The sequence below is a fragment of the Symphalangus syndactylus genome, chromosome 12 (assembly GCF_028878055.3).
Source record: "Symphalangus syndactylus isolate Jambi chromosome 12, NHGRI_mSymSyn1-v2.1_pri, whole genome shotgun sequence".
NCBI classification, from domain to species: domain Eukaryota; kingdom Metazoa; phylum Chordata; class Mammalia; order Primates; family Hylobatidae; genus Symphalangus; species Symphalangus syndactylus.
Genome location: NC_072441.2, coordinates 140,012,679 through 140,035,396, shown reverse-complemented (window position 1 = coordinate 140,035,396; position 22,718 = coordinate 140,012,679). Strand labels below are relative to the sequence as shown.

Sequence of the window (22,718 nt, the reverse complement as noted above, 5' to 3'; positions counted from 1 at the left end):
TGAGGGGGGGCTCCCCCGCAGACCTAAGGTTACTCTTCCATTGTGACTTATGATACTCCAAGTTACAAATCCACATGGGATCCAACCCTTATCCAATGTAAGAATCTGTTCTGCATCACTCCTGACAAGTCCCCTGCAGCAAGGCTGAGTGCTGCTAACCACTCCCCTCCCCAGAGGGCCCACTCTAGCTCTGAACAGCTCAGCTCCAAAGCTGTCCTTCACAGAGGTCAGTGATCTGCCCAAAGCAGATCTGCTCATCGGGTCGTTTCCCTTGGGACTAGAAACTGACTCCTCTAGAGGACAGTCCCCCAGTGTGGAGATGTTGATTAGAAACTCCTAAAACATATGACATGGACTCAAGGACCTTCATCCAGTGGGCCAGCCCCAACCCTATTTATCTGATCTCAACTAGGTCAACAAGGACTGGAGTTCTTGGGATACAGCTCGGGACCATTTGTTTCAGTGGGTCTTGACAACTGGAGTTCTAGTTACTGTACTTGGGCCATACTTAAGACCTGTGACACTTACTTCTTTTGATGTAAGCGCCCTGGGAGCTTTATTTGAATGTTCCTGTTCCTCTTCCCTTTGTGCCTTCCGCTTCTTTCCCTTTTTGGAAGGTGCTGGATACAAACAATACACAAACAGGAATCTTCTATTGAAAATTTGTCTATAAACCCAATGGTGGGAACAAGCTTGATGTATCAGGAGGAGGATACCCAGTGTGGACAGAGCGGGTGAACAGAGTGGTGAATAAAGCAGGCCAAGGGGAGGCCGCCAGGTAAGGATGCCCTGAGCCATGCTCTCAATGTGAAAGCTGATGGTCAAATGGAGGAATGGATAAATGCAGGAAACACGCCCCCCTCTTTGTCTGTGGACCCACCCTTGGATTCTAAGGTTAATAATGAACCCTTTCTAGGAAGTTTCCTGAATTGCCAATTTAATCCTAAAAAATGTGCAGAATGAAAAGCAGATAATTCAATTTGCATAACAGTATGTAAATTTAAAGTAATCTGCCAGATATGACATTTATGTGGATGACTGAGATAATTTGGAGACTGAACTTAGGTTTCTCAAAACTCTAAATATGCAAATTACATCTAAATGATTGAAATAATTTATCTTCACCTCTGTCATCTACATCATCTTCCAGTGTTTTTCTTTGTTCTTCAGGTTTTGCAAATATCTTTTCACTCAGTCCCTTGGATATTCTGAAACAGAAAAGCAAAGTAACATTCTTCCTCTCACTCGCCCGAATCACATGCTGACCTGGAGACCTGTGACAAACTCACAGACTGAAGAAACCCCACTCCCACCCATGTAGTTATCACCAGTGGAAGAAGTCAACATCCAACATGTTTGTACCTCCCTGGGTGTTTCTAAAGCTTCTCATACTGCAGGCAGCTGAATTTTACAAAATTTACAGCTCACTTTTTAAAAATGGCAATAACAGCCAAGTGTGGTGGTGCACACCTGTAGTCACAGCTACTTAAGAGGCTGAGATGAGAGCACTGCTTGAACCCAGGAGAGTGAGGCCAGTCTAGGCAACATAGCGAGACCCTGTCTCAAAAAACAAGCAAACAAAAAACCCAACCGAACAAACAAATGGCAATAACCCCATGTAAAAATATGGCTCTGGTACTTATGGCAAATTTTTGGGAAACGAATGAACAATCTGCAATTTGTGAGAAGATGAAAATATTACCTGACTGCTGAAAACTTTTTGGCTTTGGCTTTGTCTAGAAACTTCTGATATTTGGCAATCTTCTCATCCAGTGCTTTAATAACGGCTTTGGTGTCGTTTCCCACATGTGCCTCCTCAGGCTCCGAGGAAGACTCTTCCGCATCACCTCTTTGTTGCTCCTGTTCCTCCTCCTCTTCATCAGAAAAGCTCTCAAGCTCTTCCTCAAGATCTGACACCTCCACAGGAACCAGGTCATCCCCAGAAAACTGAGGCACCACGTTGATTTTACCAAAGTTCTGCCGAACTCGTGTGAGAATCTGCTGCATCTCTGTGTTAGCATCACAGTGACTGTTCTCTTCTGTTTCTTCCTTAATGACGGATTCTGACCCTTCACCTGCAGTTTCTGTGACTTCCTCCCCTGGATTGCTCTGGGCTGCTTCTGGGACAACTTCCAAAGATGAGGAGGGTGGAAGCTATTAAGGGGTGGAAATGGAGGAGATAAATAGAATCAGAAAATGAAAAATGGAATTTCTGAACTCATACCTTGCTCTTAAACAGTCCCCTTCCCAGGACACTCAAATTTGAGTCATTTCATTAATCTATTTTTAAACCAATGTACATTAAGCCCAGAGACCAGTACTAGGATCAAAGGAATACATGCGTAGTTCCATAGGATGAACCAACTAAGACTATTTAAACCATTAAAACCAACCAATGATTTATCATAGACAAGCAAGGCTCCCTAGACCTTCCATAGGGGGCTGTTGATATAAGCACATGCAAAATCAGCACACGCAACTACATAAAAATGAAGGCCAGGTTGGATGTTACAGATTAGAACAGTACTGAGAGAGGCATTTGAGGAGGTCCGCTGATTTAAATGTGTCCCCCAAAATTCATATGTTGGAAACTGGTATGGTTTGGCTGTGTCCAAATCTCATCTTGATTTGTAGTTCCCATAATCCCCATGGGTTGTGGGAAGGACCAGGTGGGAGGTAATTGAATTACGGGGGCAGGTCTTTCCCATGCCGCTCCTGTGATGAATTAAGTGTCACGAGAGCTGATGGTTTTATAAAGGGCAGTTTCCCTGCATACACACTCTTGCCAGATGCCATGTAAGACATGCCTTTGTTCCTCCTTCACCTTCCGCCATGATTGTGAAGCCTCCCCAGCCATGTGGAACTGTAAGTCCATTAAACCTCTTTTTCTTTATAAACTCATGTATTTCTTCATAGCAGAATGAAAATGGACTGATACAGAAACTTAATCCCCAATGCAGCAAGTGTTGGGAGGTGAGGCCTAATAAGAGGTAATTAGATCATGAGGGCTCCATCCCCATGAATGGACTGTGATCTCGGGGATGGGTTCGTTATTTTAAGAGTGAGTCTGTTGGCGGGATGTGGTGGCTCACGCCTGTAATCCCAGCACCCTGGGAGGCCAAGGTGGGCGGATCACAAGGTCAGGAGTTCAAGACCAGCTTGGCCAACATGGTGAAACCCCATCTCTACTAAAAATACAAAAATTAGCTGGGCATGGTAGCATATGCCTGTAGTCCCAGCTACTCAGGAGGCTGAGGCAGGAGAATGGCTTGAACCCAGGAGGCAGAGGTTGCAGTGAGCCGAGATTGTGCCACTGCACTCCAGCCTGGCAACAAAGCAAGACTCTGTCTCAAAAAAAAAAAAAAAAAAAAAGTAAGTTTGTTATAAAAGCAAGTTTGACCCTCTCTTGCTTGCTCTTGTCCTCCCACTTTCCACGATGGGATGACACTTGTCAGATGCTGGTGCCTTGATACTGGACTTCCCAGCCTCCAGAACCATGAGCCAAAACAATTTCTCTTCATTATAATTACCCAGTCTGTAGGATTCTGTTACAGCATCACAAAACAGACTAATATAGGAGGCATCTTGAAGCAAGAGTATAAGGTAAGGAGGGGGAATTCTGTGAGTGAAGAGACTTCATTAGAGCACTAAGTCTGGGGACCCTGAAATGACTGGCCTGTTTTAGGTAACTGCAAAGATAAGTATATGCCGAGCTTTCTACTGGTGTCTCACATGTATAATATCATTTTATCCTTGCAACAAAAACTCAGAGAACTTCAAAGTGATGTTCTAAAGTCAACAGTGGCCGGGCAAATCACTAAATAAGTATGGAACTATAAAACTCAGGAAACCACACACAAAATTCATACGTACATTTTTCTAGGAAGGGCAATTTTTGGCTTTCAGTTTCTGAAGGGGTTTCTGCCCTCAACCAAAAAAGAAAAACAGAATCACAGAGTAAGGCACATGATAGCGAAACTGCCTCCAAAGGGTTGACGACAAGTCCTTGCCAAGTTCTGGACAGAAATACAATTATAATTAAGCACTAATTAGGGGGCACTTTGGCCCATATCCTTGTTGCTAAAAGTCCCTGAACACTAGGTACTGACCATTTGCATCCCCACTGTCCCTATAGCTAGGATTTCTGACATTTGGGTCACAAGACTATGTAAGAATTGATGTGCACCCCCCTTGTTCCTATAGGCAAGGTCTCTGACATTAGAATCATAAGGTTTTTGCTTAAAATGTTTTTTCAGATCCCTAATTCCAGCAACCAGTTTGAAGATCCCCAGAGAAACGGGATCTGCATGAGAACACAGCTTCTTCATCTCCCCGTCCCGTGACTTCACCCTGCACTCTTCATCCAACCAATGACCCTCACTCCAGCCCACTCCAAAACCCTTAAAACCCTAACCCAAACTCCTCGTGGAGATGATTTCAGGATTCCTCCCATCTCCTCCTTTGGTGACCCTACGATTAAACCTCTTGCTCTGCTGCAACCTGGTGGTGTCTCAGCATATTGACTTGCTGTGTGCATTGGACAACAAGTCTATTACGGTTACAATAGTTCTTAAGAATTATCTGAGCTACTTATCTACACCTACTGACTACATAACGGAGGAAGGGCTGAAGACAATGCCAGTGTTTCCACACAGGGTCCCAAGAGAGCAGTGATACGGACATCCAGAATGACCCTAGAATCCAGCTGCTAACTCAAAACCCTCCAATGGCTTCCCACCATGACACCCTCCCCCGGCCCACAACATTCCAGCCACAGTGACCTCCTTTCAGCATCAGGACACACAGAGCACACTCCTGTCCCAGCTGCTCTGGATGTGCTGTTCCCCTTGCCTGGAACATTCTCCCTACATACTAGCATGGCTCCTGTCTCATATTAAGGGATCTGCTGAAGTGCCACTGCCTCAGAGGCCTTCCCCGACCACCCCACACAAAGTACTCCTCGTCTCCCCCAAACCCCTTAGCCTGGTTTAGTTTTCCTCACAGCACGCAAGACTTCCTGACATTATATATTTATCTGCTTACTGTCTCCCTGTGATATAAATATCACACTTCCTGGCACAGAGCTCCTAAAACCCTTGGAATTTCCCAAGCGATGGGTATCTTTTGTTCTTGGTTACAAGACCCTTTCCACTACACCTGAGTTTATGCTAATGTGGTGACTCACGATAGACCCCTAGATAGCTTCAGGATGGGGGATGCGCTGGTCACCAGAAAGACAAAGCACTTGACCACATGGTTGGTGCTTTCAGCCACTCAGAGGAGAGAAGGGAGACCGGAAATTGAGCTATCACCAACTGCCACAGATTTAATCAGTCATTTCTATGTAATGAAACCTCCATAAAAACCCCTACATGATGGGGTTTGGAAAGCTCTGGGTTGCTGAACACATCAATGTGTGGGGAAGGCATGGAAGCTCTGTGCCTCTTCCCCATGCCTTACCCTGTGCACCTCTTCCATTGGCTGTGACTGAGTTTCGTCCTTTATCATAAACCGTTAATTGTAAACACAGCACTTTCCTGGGTTCTGGGAGTCCTTCTGGCAAATTATCAAACCCCAGAACCCCCGAATTTGTAGTTAACCAGGCATAAGTGTGGATAACCTGCAGCTGCCATCTGAAGCAGGGGACCTAGTCCTTAACTTGTGGGGTCTGTGCTAACTCCGGGAGTTAGTGTCACAACTGAATTAGATTGTTGGGACACTCAGCTGGTATCTGAGAACTGCAGAACTGATATGGAAAAAAAATATGTATTTGGTGTCAGAAGAAACCACACACTCCCCTGCTGGAATATCCATGCAGGAGAGCAGCAGCTTGTCAGTTTCTCACCACAGCACCACCAATACCCAGAAGAGTCTGTGGCCAATAGGAGACACTCAATATGGGATTGCTGAGTGAATGTATCAGTGAATTAATGAATGAATGATGCAATACACATGAAGAGGGAGAGAAATTTTTGTTTGGTCGTTTGATGGTTTGGGCAGGGAGAAGGGAGAATGTCAATTAACATCAGTTTCAGGCTAACTTTCAAATGCTGCAGAATACATTCAACTGAAAATACCTAGCTGCAACTGCAACTTGGAATGGGGTCAGGTGAGAGGAAACCAGAACTGTACAGAGCCAACGACACTAGCAAGCATAGATGCAAAATTTGAAGCCACCATTTCAAGAGACTTGGCTGGGTTCTGAAAAAGGTCCTAGAACCAGAAAGGCAAAACGTTAATGTTGAGCCTTGTGGCGGCCCACTGCCAGGGTGAGGGACATGGGGATAGTAGGAGAGCTTCTGGCCCCAGCCTTCAGTCTTCTTTCTCTGACTATCAGTAGTACCACTCTCGTTTCCCACTGGATCACAGGTTTTTTGAGGGCCAGGGCTGTTTTTCATTCCTATATTCCCTATGCCTGGCACATAGTCGATGCTAATAAATGTTGTTAAACAAATGTTATCTTAGCAATGATTCTGTTTCTTAAGCATAAGAAAAGATACAGGTACCAGAAGATCACTTATATTTAATGAGCCCTCTTTTTCCAAGGCCCTAAAGGCTAGTATCTAAGCTTGGTCTTCTCTCATACATCTACATTAGTCTCCAAATGCACCCCCTAGCAAGGCCATGGTACTGGCACTCTAGAATGAGAGAGGGTGGAGTGATCACCATGGGCCAGCAGTGGCTCCCAACAGTGCTCCACCCTCAAAAAAAAGTTTTTTATCTTTTTGAGATGGAGTCTCCCTCTGTTGCCCAGGCTAGAGTGCAGTGGCACGATCTCGGCTCACTGCAACTTCTGTCTCCTGGGTTCAAGCAATTCTCCTGCCTCAGCCTCCCGAGTAGCTGGGACTACAGGTGCGCACCATCATGCTAGGTTAATTTTTGTATTTTTAGTAGAGACGGGGTTTCTCCATATTGGTCAGGCTGGTCTTGAACTCCCGACCTTGTGATCCACCTACCCCGGCCTCCCAAAGCGCTGGGATTATAGGCGTGAGCCACCCGTGCCCGGCCCCAAAAACGTTTTTATATATTTAAAAAAATAATAAAATGAAAGACAGTGCAGCTGAATGAAAACATGCTCTATGAAGAGAGGCAATCAAAAGTGACACCAAATCTAGGTCAGGACCCATGCTACCCAGAGGTGGGCCCACCCTGCTCTTACCTGGGGGGCCACAAGTGGCTCTGCATTGGGTGGCTTGACAAAGAAAGGAATCCGGCCCCTCTGCCAGTCATTGAGGACCATCTTACTCACAGTCTGCAAGTCGGGCTCTCCACCCTGAAAGGTCACGAAGAGATTCCCAATTAAATTCAAAGGACCAAAACCACCTACCACTTTGGGGGTATTTCAGGGGTTCATCATCACTTAAGTGACAAGTTTCACATTGCTCATACATGCATACCAAAAAAAGGCCCATATCATATACATACATGCCTGCGACAAGTATCAGTCTAAATTCTCACAAACGCCGGCTCACCTTTAGTAACTTCCCAGTCCGTAAAGCAAGCTTCTCAAGAAAGTCCTCAGCATTCTCCCAAGAATCAATCTTGTATGTTTTGCTGATATATTCTGGCTTTGCTCGTTCAAGTACAGCACCAATGTGGTCTTCAGGACTCTTAATTTTTTCCACTTGAACCTAAATGTTAATAGGAAATCTCCCACTTACAAACTTTGTTGTGGAAGCAGTGAAGTTCCCAGTGTCCTTTGCAGCACTATTTGAAAATAGACTTCAACATCACAAGCTAGTGGAGACTGACAGGAGCCTGTGTCTGAGGTGGCTAGACATGGTCGGCTGCAAGGAGCACTGCTGAAAGCTGACCATAGCCACGGAGCCCAGAACTCAGCTTTAATCGCCACTCACCACAAACTTACTGTGTGGCTGCCACAGTTTAAACTTGGAATGCCTCATGTTACTCACCTGCAGAAATGGTTAAAAGCCTGCCCATCCCAGGACACAAAAATAATGGAATAGTTTAAGAAAGGAGAGGAGGAATGTGCACAGGATGTATAGCCAGAAGCATGGTCAAGGTTAAGTGGAACCATTTACAGTTTTTCAGTCGTATTCAGAAACAAGTGAGGAAATGACTGGGTTCCAAATGACTCAACCCATAAACCCACGAAGACGAATTATCGCTAAGCATAAACAGGCCCTGCTTCCCTTTGGATCCTGTGTGTAAACTACAAACTCTTTTGTGGGATGATATTGACCAGATATGCCCATGGTTCCACTAATTCCTCAAACAGCTTATGCTGAGAGGCTGCCCTGTTCAACATCATGTTCCTAAAGTTTGGTCAGACAGGCTGACCCCAAACTGCCTTCTTAATGAGTAAAAAGGAAAGGTATCCAGGATTCCCTACAGAACACTCCCCCGCAAACACAAACAGCCTATTGGGGCCAAATACTCACAACTCCTTTTAGCACAATGTCTGTCTCGGAGTCCTCAGAGGGGTAAACCACACCTGGACAGTCAATCAGGAATATCCGACGCATCAAAGTAATATACTGCCAGACCTGAAGTCAGAAAAAAAGTCAGAGATGTCCTATATCAAACACTAAGAGTCTTAAATTTCACAAACCCCTGATGCTCATGTATGAAGCTGGAAAGGAGGAAGGGGCGAGTCAAACGAAAGCAACACGATAAGTAATTAAGCTACTAACTCTCTCATCTGTGCCGTGCACAAGATACTTCCGCTAAATGTAAACTATAGTTTCCATCAGCTAAGAGTCTAAAAACAACACAGAGACAGAATTTCCATCTAGTATTGTGTAATTATACCCGGTGAACCTTTCCTGAGTTTTAGAAGTACTCTTGAGAGCTTAGTACTGCTTGACCTCATTGCCTTTAAGCAAAACCATGCTGTTCCCCACTATGTGTCCTAGGATATGACCCCCAACTTTCAGAACCTACCTTAAGGTTGAGGCTTCTTAACCCAGGCATCAAATATTCTTGGGTTAGTTTTGTTTATCAAAATAAAAGGCTGGAGTGACAATTTAAAACAGATCTAAATATGAATCACATTAACTAACACATGCCAAAGCCACACGGTGGCATATAAAGTATTCTCAGTCTTATCAAAGTGGGCAGAAACAACTCTGATACGTTCCAAACTATTATACGGTGAGCTAAACTCCTAATGGTGGTCTACATTCAAGAGAAGCAGAGAGAAATCAACAAGTCCTAAACAATCACCCTCTATGAAAAGAAAATATGCAGAAGGTCACCCTGTGCCCAACGTACCTTTGTTTCACCTGCAATGGGAGCCACGTTGCAAACTTTCTTAGAACGCAATGTATTTATCACAGAGCTCTTGCCAACATTTGGATAGCCAATGAACCCAACACTGATCTGTTTCTTGTCAGTGTGCAACTGTTCAAAGAGAGAATACACAGAACATACATGCAGTCATATATATCCCTTTGGACAAGTAGGTTGTATTACTTTGTTAATATCAAGAATACAGTGCAAAACTGTTGATACAACTTGATCTGAAGCCTAGATACACACCACCTACATAATCTGAGTGAGTTGGATACATATGCTTATTAATAAATCAGAGGTGAGTCATTTCCTCAGTTATGCAAGTGAAATTATCCTTGTATGTGTTAAGGTTAAAAGTATGTAGGTCAAGAAACAAAAGAAGGCTCGGCACGGTGGCTCATGCCTGTAATCCCAGCACTTTGGGAGGCCAAGGAGGGCGGATCACCTGACGTCAGGGGTTCGAGACCAGCCTGGCCAACATGATGAAACCCTGTCTCTACTAAAAATACAAAAATTAGCCAGGCATGGTGGCGCATGCCTGTAATCCCAGCTACTTGGGAGGCTGAGGCAGGAGAATTGCTTGAACCTGGGAGGCCGAAGTTGCAGGGAGCCAAGATCATGCACTGCACTACAGCCTGGGTGACAGAGACTCCAGTCTCAAAAAAAAAAAAAGAAACAAAAGAAAAACAGCTTGTTAGTCACTGATTTAGATAAATGCCATCTACTGATAAAATATCTTCGGGAAAAAGAATATGAACAGATTCATCAACTGGACAATCCCACAACTCACCCCTCCTTTTCTTTGCATGATACATCTGCATTTCCACTGCCAAAAATAACAAAAGAAAAAAAAGCAACCTTGAAAGTTACGACCACTGGGTGAAAGTCTCAAGAAGGCAGAGCTTGCTATCAAGAGGGCCTACAAACGAATGGAGGCTTCGGATTAAAGATGGTGGACTGAACATACATGCTAACCCCGTTCCCTCACCAACTCCACTAGAATGATTAACACTTTTAAACCAACAGAACCAAACATACTGAACCAGAGAATAAGATGGAGACGAGACAACAAAAACTAAAGTGATGTTAAACAAAATACTAGATGCTTAAAAGTAGTATCAAACTTGGCCCATTACAAAATATAAAAGCTAAGTGGTTGTAAAGATAGAAAAACTAAAGATCCAGCAATAATAATGACAATGAATCACAGAGATTCATTGGGAATCACTGGGAAGTGGTGGTGGGTCCCTCTTAAGATAGGGCTGAAAACAAGGACCGGCAGATAGTCTGTCAAAGGAGCCACACTTCTCCATGCCCTCCCTCATTCAGGGTGGGCACACAACTTCTCTACTCTCAAAGAAATCCAGGGCCTATGAAATTGGCTTTTGGATTTTTTGAAATGTCACGTTTGAAAGTATCTGTAATCTTCAGACTTGAAAGGGATCCTGGATTTAGAGACAACAACAGTATTCCCAGAATGATTAATTGAAAATGTAAGTATTAAATAGTGAGATGCTCAGTCTACGATTCCCACTGAGTTCCCAGAACTCTAGCAGCCAGGATTCTATACCCCTAGAGCCAGAGATTGAAAGATTCTCTTCTGGGGAAACTCACAAGCCCAAGAAAAAAGACCTACAGACACTGGTATCTACAGGATGTCCTCCCAACAAAAAATTTGGGTCCCAGTCAGGCACAGTGGCTCATGCCTGTAATCCCAGAACTTTGGGAGGCTGAGGTGGGCAGATCACTTGAGGTCAGGAGTTTGAGACCAGCCTGGCCAACATGGTGAAACCCTGACTCTACTCAAAATACAAAAATTAACCAGGTCTGGTGGTGCTTGCCTGTAGTCCCAGCTACTTGGGAGGCTGAAGCAGGAGAATTGCTTGAACCCAGGACGCGGAGGTTGCAGTGAGCCGAAATCAGGCCACTCCACTCCAACCTAGGCAATAGAGCAAGACTCCGTCTCAAAAAAAAAAAAATTAAATTAAATTAGCGTCCCTATTTAATCACCCTACAATGAAGTCTATCAGTCAACAAGGCCACTCTATGGAGAAAAAAAAGAACCTATCAGCTTTTTAATGTCTTTTTTTTTTTTTTGAAACAGGGTCTTCCCTTGTCACCCAGGCTGAAGTACAGTGACACAATCACAGCTCTCTGCAGCCTGTCTCCTGGGCTCAAGCAATCCTCCTGCCTCAGCCTCCTGGGTAGCTGGAACCATAAGTGTGCACCACTATGCCTTGCTAATTTTTTTATATTTTTTGTAGAGATGGAGTTTTGCCATATTGCCCAGGCTGGTCTAGAACTCCTGAGCTCAAGCGATCTGCCTACCTCATCCTCCCAAAGTGGTGGGATTACAGGCATGAGCCACTCTACCTGGCCTAATGCCTTACTCTTAAATATAAATAGAGAACCAAGAATAAACATTTAAGTTGACTCTACTTGGGGGTCGAGGCTGCAGTGAGCCATGATCGCACCACTGCACTTCAGCCTGGGTTAAGACAGAACAAGACCCTGTCTCAAAAAAATATTTAAAGTAAAAGAAAAAATTTTAGGCGTGATTCTAGCAGAAAAGACAAAAAAAAAAAAAAAAAAAAAAACACAAAAATTTGGAGGTAACAGAATCAATGTAGACAGGAAAATTTCAACACGTCATTAATGTTCTTAGAGAGGGAGAAGATACTGTGACTGTGAAATAAGATGTAAAAGGAGGCAGAGTAAATCAAAATTCAACAAGAGCTCTCAGAAATTAAAAATTAAAAGCAATTGGCAAAATAAATTTTGTGACTGGGCTGCTGGATGATCAAAACAAGGCAAGTGGCCGGGAGCGGTGGCTCACGTCTGTAATCCCAGAACTTTGGGAGGCCGAGGCAGGTGGATCACCTGAGGTTGGGAGTTTGAGACCAGCTTGACCAACACGGAGAAGCCCCGTCTCTACTAAAGATACAAAATTAGCCAAGTGTGGTGGCACATGCCTGTAATCCCAGCTACTCGGGAGGTTGAGGCAGGAGAACTGCTTGAACCTGGGAGGAGGAGGTTGCAGTGAGCCGAGATCGCGCCATTGCACTCTAGCCTGGGCAACAAGAGCGAAACTCTGTCTCAAAAAAAAAAAAAAAATAGTACCCAGAAAATAGAGGAAAATGTCATATATGTACCAAAAGAAAAAAAATATAGGCCAGATGCGGTGGCTCACGCCTGTAATCTCAACACTTTGTGGGGTTGAAGCGGGCAGATCATGAGGTCAAGAGATCAAGACCATCCTGGCTAACATGGTGAAAGCCTGTCTCTACTAAAAATACAAAAATTAGCTAGGCGTCATGGCATGTGCCTGTAGTCCCAGCTACTCGGGAGGCTGAGGCAGGAGAATCGCTTAAACCCGGGAGGCGGAGGCTGCAGTGAGCTGAGATCACACCACTGCACTCTAGCCTGGTGACGGAGTGAGACTCTGTCTCAAAAAAAAAAAAAAAAAAAAAAGAAAATATAAATCAAGAATTAAACCAGGAGGTAAAAGCAAATTTCTGAACAAGAATACAGACAACTTAGGGAGGAAAGAAAATTTCAAAGAAATAATGTAAGACAATATCAGACTAAAGTCTCATCAAATGCCAAGCTCACTGAGCAATAAAAGGCCCACTTTTCAAGACACATCACTGTGAAATTTTAGAACAAGAGAAATTTTAAATTTTAAAATAAGAAAAGATCCGCTGGGCGTGGTGGCACACACCTGTAATCCCAGCACTTCAGGAGGCCAAAACGAGGCAGGAGGATTGCTTGGGCCTAGGAGTTTGAGGTTACAGTGAGCTATGGTTGCGCCACCGCACTCCAGCCTGGGTGACGAAGCAAGACCCTGTCTCAAAATAAGAAATCACAGCCACACAAAGTATCAGAGGTCAGAATGGCCTCAGATTCCTCAGAAGTCAGAAGACAGTGCAGTGGTAACTTCAGTATTCTGAGGAAAAACAGCATAAAGGGTAGAATAAAGATGTTAATAAAGATATTTTCAGAATGCAAGGCGTATCTCAAAAAAATGTTCTTTCCAAGTATTCCTTCTCAGGAAACTTTTGGAAAATATGTCCCATCGAAAGAAAGGAGTAAACCAGAAAAGACAAAAAGAGGTCCTATAAATAAGAGGTCCCATACAGGAAAAGAGCCATGGGAATTCTCTGGATGACAGTGAAAGGAAATCCCAGAAAGACGACGCTGCAGCAGCCTGGAGAGTGGCCAGCCCTGCGGAGGACGAAGTGCTGGCCACTGAAGGGAACTACCTGTGCTGCCTGGAAGCTCTGACAGTTCCCACTGTATCAGAGAATCTGCTAGTGTGATAGTGACAGATACAAACAGAACACAGCAAAGTAACACTGGCGAAAATAAAAGCTTCCATCAGAAAGGAATTATACTCATAGCACACCATGTGGATCAGCTGTGACTAATATTTTACAGCCATGACAATGTAAAGACTGAATGGCCAAGGCTACTCTTCCCAGCCTGTTAGAGTGGCCACCCTGCAGGCTGCAACCCTTTATGAGAAATAAAGTTCTCCTTTCCAAATTAAAACAACACCACCAACCAACCAACACTGAATGAATAATACTGTAACCCAACACTGGCATCTAACAATACCGGGGGAAGTACATACAGAGAGAGGGTGGCTGTAAGATAGCAAATCCTCATTTTCCATAGTAAGAAATTAATGAGCATCTTAAACTGGGGGTGAGGGGTGGGCACAGATCAAGAAAGTAAAATCATAAGCGTGTAGTAAAAATACGGAGGAAAATAACAGAACTAATGGCTATTGGAAGCATTTGCTTCTGTAAAGTGGGGAAGGGTGGGACAGCAGACATGTGTCTTTTGTTAGAAGCCAGGTAGAATTAACTAAATATATAAATTCAAAATGACAGGTACAGAGCATGAAGCTTTAAGAACATTTGATAGGGTGGTCTGGTTCCAGGGCTTCCCTCAGGAGCTGACGTCTGACCAGGGATCTGAAGCTTGAATTTTGGCAGGGCCCTCTCCAACCAGAGGAGATAGAAGCTGCATGGGCTCCATGGGCAGAGGAGGCACAGCAGGCCTGCAAAGGCTAGCAGAGTGCGGAACGTCAGGTGCCAGGGCTGCGGCAGAAATGGAAGCAACACTGGTCAGGAATAGGGGCAAAGGCTGAGCAAGAAAACACTTCAGAATCTCTTATAATCCTGATGCTCTGTGAGTTTTTACATCTTTGGAGTTTTTACATCTTCTTTTTTTTTTTTTGAGATGGAGTCTTGCTCTGTTGCCCAGGCTGGGGTGCAGTGGCGCAATCTCGGCTCACTGCAAGCTCCGCCTCCCAGGTTCAAGCGATTCTCCTGCCTCAGCCTCCCGAGTAGCTGGGACTACAGGTGCGTGCCACCATGCCTGGCCAATTTTTGTATTTTTAGCAGAGACGGGGTTTCGCCATATTGGCCAGGCTGGTCTCAAACTCCTGACCTTGTGATCTGCCTGCCTTGGCCTCCCAAAGTGCTGGGATTACAGGTGTGAGCCATCACGTCCGGCCACATCTTCTTTTTTTTTTAGAGGCAGGGTTTTGCTCTGTCACCCAGGCTGGAGTGCAGTGGTGCCATCACAGCTCACTGTAGCCTTGATCTCCTGGGCTCCAGCAATCCTCCTGCCTCAGCGTCCTGAGTAGCTAGGACTACAGTCCAGCTAAGAAGTTGGTAACTTTCTGCTATGCCATGGCAAGAGGTTCTTACACCAACTCACAGCTACACAACTCCAGGAGAAACAGATCAGGGCTCAATACCTTTCCAAACTGCCGCAGAAGCTGAATGAATGCTCCCTTGCCAAATGGGTTAGTAAGGCTTGCATGGAAAGCAAGTGTTGGATAATCCTGGGAGAGGGCAGCAACCCACCGTTTCTAGAGGGAGAGATGAAAACATTTTGGTAAACTGCAGTTCATTTATTTACATTATGTGGAAGAATCAGAGCTTGAATTACAGAATTGTTTCAAATATACTGTTGTCTAAGGAAAATGTTAGCTATAATTCTTTGAAATGTTTTTTCCAAGTATAATGGTTAATGCTTTGCTCTTCTGTCTTATAAATACAAAACAATATTCCAAAAAATGTCTTCATTGTTACCAAATGCAATTAATGGAGCATAATGTGAAGCAGGCAGTGGCCTCAGCAGCCGTCTCCTGGTGCCTCCGCCCACCATCAATGAGCACACTTTCGCGTTTCCAACGAGAGCACTCCCCTTACTACCATCTCAGCAGGACAACACTTTAGCCTAAAAGCCCTACAACTGACTTATTAACAGATGTCTTAATAGTCTATTCTGGTTTAGTAGTTGTACTTACTGTTGCCCAGGTTGGAACAAGGTCACATTTGTTAAGTACAAAAATGAGGTGTTTCCAAGGTTTTTCCTTCTTCAGGTAAGTTTCAATGTGAGGGGAACGAGTACCCATTGGATCTCTAGCATCAAGAACTTGAACTACAACATCTGATGAATCTATCACCTGAAAAGTCACAGAGGCAAAAATGGTTTGCTACGGTACAAATAAAAGAGGGATGACATTTAACAGAGTCTGGGAAAAATAAAATAATAATATTTAGAGACAACTTCAAAACAGTCTCTGGGCAGAGTTGGTTGTAGCTAATCTCAAGGCCCAGTGATCAGAATTCAACAGGTTTTTCATCCTGTGGCTTTTGAAACCTGCTGAATTTAAAACAGGAAAACTAGCTTAGATGAAACTCAACTTATTTCCTAACTACTACGGATTATTGAACTAAATCATTTACTTCTTAGACTTCTTTAAGTTTGTAATATTATCTTTAAGTTTGTAATACTATAGGTTTTGTGTATTTCACAAAAAACTACAAAGTTTAGCTTGCCTTCACGGTACTAGTTTCCTATCATGCTACTATTTAATTACGTGATTATACTTGAAAATTTTTCTTCTGAAGGTTATTATTAGTGCATGGACATAAACCTCTGCCAGTTAAAGATCACGGGATCAGAAATCAAGATATACAAAGCCTCCTTCACTCACAAGCTAGTCGAGCTAGGTACAGCATTAAACCTTTCTAGACAGGAGTCCTCATCGATAAAAGGGGAGGGGTGGACTAAATAACTTAAAATGTTGCACGTGACTTTAACTAGGAATGATAAATTTGGCAGGAAATCTTAAAAAATACTGACAGGTAATAAATATATGAGTGTATAATAAAAGATAGCTGTTACTCTGATACAAGTACTTTAAAAAATGCAGTTACCTAGATCAATGGTAGTACGTCTTCCGAGTTTCTCTGTAGGAGGAAGAGGATGGAACAGGCAGTGGTGCCTGTACTCTGGGCAACAGAGCTTCAATATATCAAAATTAGTTTTCTTCTACGAAATCATGAAAGCCCAAGGAACCACTCAATGGGAGAGAATTTAGGAGTCTTACCTTGTAAAGCTCACCCCATATTCTTTTGGACTGTCCCTTTTTATAGATCTCCTCTTGAGCTTCATTTCTGAATAAGAAAGCACCCCAAATGAGCAACTGAAGCACCATCAAGACTAAAAGGATGCTTTAGGGTACAGTATCAAACCCAGTTGGAGATGGACCAGAAACAAACTGAATTTAAAAAGTGTGCCCAGGCCGGGCGCGGTGGCTCACGCTTGTAATCCCAGCACTTTGGGAGGCCGAGGCAGGCGGATCACGAGGTCAGGAGATCGAGACCACGGTGAAACCCCGTCTCTACTAAAAATACAAAAAATTAGCCGGGCGTGGTGGCGGGCGCCTGTAGTCCCAGCTACTCAGAGAGGCTGAGGCAGGAGAATGGCGTGAACCCGGGAGGCGGAGCTTACGGTGAGCCGAGATTGCGCCACTGCACTCCAGCCTGGGCGACAGAGTGAGACTCCGTCTCAAAAAAAATAAATAAATAAAAAGTGTGCCCAAATGTCTGTCAACAAATAAATGGATAAACACAATGTGGCACATACATACACAAGATAGCATTCAACTTTAAAAAAGAAGGAAATTCCAGCTGGCTCAGTGGCTCACACTTGTAATACCAGCACTTTGGGAGGCCAAGGAGGACAGACTGCTTGAGCCCAGGAGTTCGAGACCAGCCTGGGCAACATGGCAAAACCCCATCTCCACAAAAAATACAAAAATTAGCTGGGCACAGAGGTGCATGCCTGTAGTCCCAGCTACTGGGGAGACTGGGATGGGAGAACTTGAGCCCAGGAGGTTGAGGCTGTAGTGAGCCGTGAGCAGGCTACTGCTCCAGCCTGGGTGACAGAGCAAGACCCTGTCTCAAAAAATAATTAATTAAAAAAAAAAAAAGAAGAAAATTCTGACACATGCTACAACACAAATGAACCTTTTTTTTTTTTTGAGACAGAGTCTCGCTCTGTCGCCCAGGCTGGAGTGCAGTGGCGCAATCTCGGCTCACCGTAAGCTCCGCCTCCCAGGTTCACGCCATTCTCCTGCCTCAGCCTCTCCGAGTAGCTGGGACTACAGGTGCCCGCCACCACGCCCGGCTAATTTTTTTGTATTTTTAGTAGAGACGGGGTTTCACCGTGGCCTCGATCTCCTGACCTCGTGATTCGCCCGCCTCGGCCTCCCAAAGTGCTGGGATTACAAGCGTGAGCCACCGCGCCCGGCCACGAATGAACCTTAAAGACATTATGCTAAGTGAAATAAGCCAGACACAAAAGGACAAATACTGTATGATTCCACTTATATTAGGCACCTAAACCAGTCAAATTCATGAGAGACAGAAAGTAGAATGTTGTTATCAGGGGCTGGGGGGAGAGGGGAAACGGACCATTAGTGTTAAATGGGTACAGGGTTTCAGTTTGGGATGATGAAAAAGTTCTGGAGATGGATAGCTGCGATGATTGCACAACAACGTAAATGAACTTAGTGCCACTAAACTGTACACTTGGAAATGGTTAGAAGAGCTGGGCGCAGTGGCTCACACTTGTAATCTCAGCACTTTGGGAGGCTGAGGCAGTGGATCACAAGGCCAGGAGTTTGAGACCAGCCTGACCAACATGGTGAAACCCTGTCTCTACTAAAAATACAAAAAAATTAGCCAGACTTGGTGGCGAGCACCTGTAATCCCAGCTACTCAGGAGGCTGAGGCTGGAGAATCGCTTGAACCCGAGAGGCAGAGATTGCAGTGAGCCGAGATCACATCAAATGGTTAGAAAAGTACTTTTTTTTTTTTTTTGAGACGGAGTCTCGCTCTGTCGCCCAGGCTGGAATGCGGTGGTGCAATCTCGGCTCACTGCAACCTCCGCCTCCCAGGTTCAAGCGATTCCCCAGCCTCAGCCTCCCGAGTAGCTGGTACTACAGGTGTGCGCCTCCATGTCCAGCTAATTTTTGTATTTTTAGTAGGGACTGGGTTTCACCATGTTGGTCAGGCTGGTCTCGAACTACTGACCTCAGGTGATCCGCCCGCCTCAGCCTCCCGAAGTGCTAGCATTACATGCGTGAGTCACTGCGTCTGGCCACATTTTTTGTTACATATATTTTACCACAATAAAACATTAAACTAAAAAAAAGCATGACTGAATTAGGCAATATGTCACAGAGAATTATAAAATGGAATTGGCAGGACCTGAATCACAACATATACTCCATAGCTCCCACATAAAGCAGTATTTTTCTGATAAGGTTTAGAATCTGTTTATTTACTAGTCTCAAGGACATTTACCCAAGGTAAACAAAACTAGTTTTGTCTTTACTGCATTACCTACTATGCCCGTTGCGGGAGGAAAAATTCAAATCGGCAGAATACAAAGCCAACGAAAGTTCAAATAATTCTAAGAATAAATAAATGAACTCACTGCCTCTTTTTGCTTGGCCTCAAATGGCTTGACATTTTATCTCTAGGTGGCCCAGTTTTTGAAGATGGGCTGACAACAGCAATGAGGTAATAACACTGATGCAGTCAAAGGACAATGCCTCTTCACTAAGACAGCAAAACCTCCACTTCATTTAAGAGACATGAGATGGACGGAGAATGACAGCCTTCTAGCACTGCCCAAGGGAAATGAAATTAAACCCTTTCTCAAGAGCAATGTGGCAGCTGCCTATCAAAAAGCATGCATACCTTTTGATATCATGCTTTGCTCCGTAAGAATTTATCTTTGGGGAATAATTAAGGATGAAAAAGATGCGGTCACATTGATGCTTCATCCTTGCGTTGTTCACCATAAGGAAACACTATACACAGTATAAATGTCCAACAATGAGACTGGCCATAACAAACAAAATACTACTCTGACAATAAGTATTATTGTTGATTATGTACTGACATAGAAATATATTCCTGATAATCACAGCTTACTGCAGCCTCAAACTCCAGTGATTCTCCCACCTCAGCATTCTGAGTAGCTGGGACTACAGGTGCACATCACTATGCCCAGCCAATTTTTTATTTCTTGTAGAGACAAGGTCTCGCTGTGTTGCCCAGGCTGGTCTCAAACTCCTGTGCTCAAGCGATCTTCCTGCCTCAGCCTCCCAAAAAACTAGTATTACAGGTGAGCCACTGCAGCCAGCCAGTGACTGATTCTCCTTTTGAGTATGGAGCCCTACGAGAATATGATTATAGATACTTCCTCTCCTCCTCCTCCTCCCCAAAACAAAAACAAAAAACACAAAACCCTACTGCCTTTATCTATGCTCACAAATTTTCCACATTTTCTTCAAAGAGTCAAAGAAACCTTACAGGCCATCCATGAACTCAGAGACCTCCAGTTAAGGAAGCCCTGATATTCACAGAGGCATTAACAATGCTTAATATCTGCAATGGGACAATGAGTTATGTTCTTTTTGTTGCATTTTCCAATGTAACTATATTTCCTAATTTGTCTATGACTGGTGAATTACTATTATAAATGAAAAAATGTTATTTATTTTGGGGATGAGGAGAGACCTTTGTCAATCAAGCCACCTTAGACATCTTCAGTCTAGCCCCAATTTCACCAATGTCTCCAGTCTGAGGGAAGAAGATAACTCCATATATGAGTTAAAGCACTGAGCTTCACACAGGCAAAATAAGTTGAAAGAAAATGTTTTGTTGCAGAAGAGCAAATGACGAGACTTGCACGAACTTCAAAACTGTACCTCGGCCACGCGCAGTGGCTCACACCTGTAATTCTAGCACTTTGGGAGGCCAAGGAGTGTGGATTGCCTGAGCTCACGAGTTCAAGACTAGGCTGGGCAAGATGGTGAAACCTTGTCTCTACTAAAATACAAAAAATTAGCCAGGCATGGAGGCACCCACCCATAGTCCCAGCTACTCGAAAGGCTGAGGCAGGAGAATTGCTTGAACCTCGGAAGCGGAGGTTGCAGTGGGCCGAGATCACACTACTGCATTCCAGCCTGGGTGACAAAGCGAGACTCCATCTCAAAACAAACAAACAAACAAACAAACAAACAAACAAAAAAAAACTGTACCTCACACCAGTGTCTTCAGTTACCAAATCACGATCCTTGCCCTGGTCATAGCTCTCAGTGGACATTTCAGCATTTTCGATAAGAGACTGCATATCACTTGCAAATAAGTTTGGTCGCTTCCTCTGTGACTTAGGGCCAAATGTAGTTTCAAAACTTTCAGTATCAAGAATGTGCACCTTCAAGTTCTGAAGAGAAAGGAGAAGAACAGATAAAACTAAGAAAAGCACTGAGGAAGAGCAAAAAGCTAAACACCCACCTAGGAAAGACTTTCTGATTTTATTTTTCCAAGGTTCGACCCATACCCAAATCTATAAGAACATGGTTTCAGTCTGGTTTCAAATCAGAAATACTTGTTGAAATGGCACAAACACTGGTTCCCTTATTCTAAAGTTCTATAAGCTTCCTTGGAGAAATACAAAAGTAATACAAATAATCAAAGTAAATATGAATAGTTGTACAAAAACTTGCCAAAAACTCTGCTTTATTTCATTTATCATAAACTTCAGTCAAATGTAATTAAGGCTACAGTGGTGAAAATTAATCTTTTCCACCATTTTTTATAGCTTTCAAACAAGTGCATAAAATTTGCCAAATTCATAGATTCTGTCAAGGACAATCATACTCAAATTTGTGGGTTTTTTTTAAACCAACTGTAAATGCCAACTTTTTCTTGGAAGTTAATTTCTTTCACGGCTCAAAGGAATTGCTTGTTTTGTAAGACGCATTTTAGTTTCAGATAACATTTTCCCTAATTTAGGTAACGTTTTTATTAAATGCACATGGCAAGTCTTCAGATGAAAAACATCTAGCAAAAGTCCAAAATAATAGTTTAGATGTGATAAAAGGAACCTGATACTAACTAGAACTTGATGTGCCTGTAAAGGAGTTACAGGCATAGGAATTTCTGAAGCAAGATAAATGTCAAAGTTTGAGTTAGGATCTGTCACATAACAGAATGTTAGTTAACAGCCGGCAGACAATATCAAAAAAAAAAAAAAAAAAAATCACCCTTTTCCCCCTAGTACAAGCTCCTCCGTAAGCACCACTACCAAAAGCTGTGAGGATGATGCAGCAGCCCCCATGGTTTCTGAACTTTAACAGATCCCCTCTTCCAACTTCTAAAGATCCTTAAACTACTATCATTTTCTCAGATGCCCTAACCCACAACTCAGTTTAGTTTTAGTCACTACGTTCCACTCAGGAGCATCCCCAAACAGAAGCAGCTCATTTTACATGGGAAATAGGTTCTAATGTCACTGGGTAAAATCAACTGTGACCAAAATTATCCTTCAAAATCTCTTAACCTATAAGTTACAGTACACAAGGCTTTATGTCTATAAACCTACACATTAGTAAGTATAACACAGTAATATACAGTATATAATAAAGCACATATGCAAAGTTACAGTACTCTTACTGTATTGCTACAGAAATAACAGTTCTAAAACACATATAGATGAATATGCGTATCTGATCTAACTCCACTGTGCAAAATAATCTCAGAATTAGATTTTATAAGTAATAGATATCACACTAAAATAAAATAGGTAAGGTTTTTCAAGGCCAAAGCAGCAAACTCATCAATTACTCTGAGCAGCTTTCTGCATCAACAAAGAAGCTGACTGGTGCAACTGCAGACCCTTCATTCTACATACCAGATATTTAAACACTGAATTTTAGAAGCACTGACAGCAAGAACAGGCAACAAAGCAATAAATCCATCATAGAACCTCTCTGTTCTTCTCATAAACAGGATTCAACAGTTGCTTAAAAGATAGCTTTAGGGAGAACAGACAAAGAGAACAAGGGAAATGAGCAACTTGTCTGTGGTTCACGAATTACACTCATGTGTTCCCCTGAAAGAAAACAGTCATTCCACTAATAGGTGCCATTCTTCTAGTGCATCATAAAACAAAACATAACTGACAAAACCTGAGGCAATAACCAGGCCTTGGTTTTTATTTTGTTCTGCAAATAAACACTTTTCTTTGAACTATTTTATTTTTATTATTTATTTATTTATTTATTTTTTTGAGAC

At 43.3% G+C, this 22,718-nt stretch overlaps 1 protein-coding gene across 1 annotated transcript in view; it reads right to left on the bottom strand.

Annotated features, from left to right (window-relative positions):
• GNL2 (G protein nucleolar 2) overlaps positions 1-22,718 on the bottom strand; it is a 29,674-nt gene that overhangs the window by 327 nt on the left and 6,629 nt on the right. The window contains 13 exon segments of the mRNA XM_055254655.2: positions 529-620; positions 1,126-1,208; positions 1,703-2,154; positions 7,160-7,273; positions 7,473-7,631; positions 8,403-8,507; positions 9,235-9,363; positions 14,155-14,175; positions 14,178-14,360; positions 15,026-15,139; positions 15,581-15,739; positions 16,670-16,736; positions 20,681-20,865. Of these exon segments, the coding sequence (XP_055110630.1) occupies positions 529-620; positions 1,126-1,208; positions 1,703-2,154; positions 7,160-7,273; positions 7,473-7,631; positions 8,403-8,507; positions 9,235-9,363; positions 14,155-14,175; positions 14,178-14,360; positions 15,026-15,139; positions 15,581-15,739; positions 16,670-16,736; positions 20,681-20,865 (1,863 nt within the window).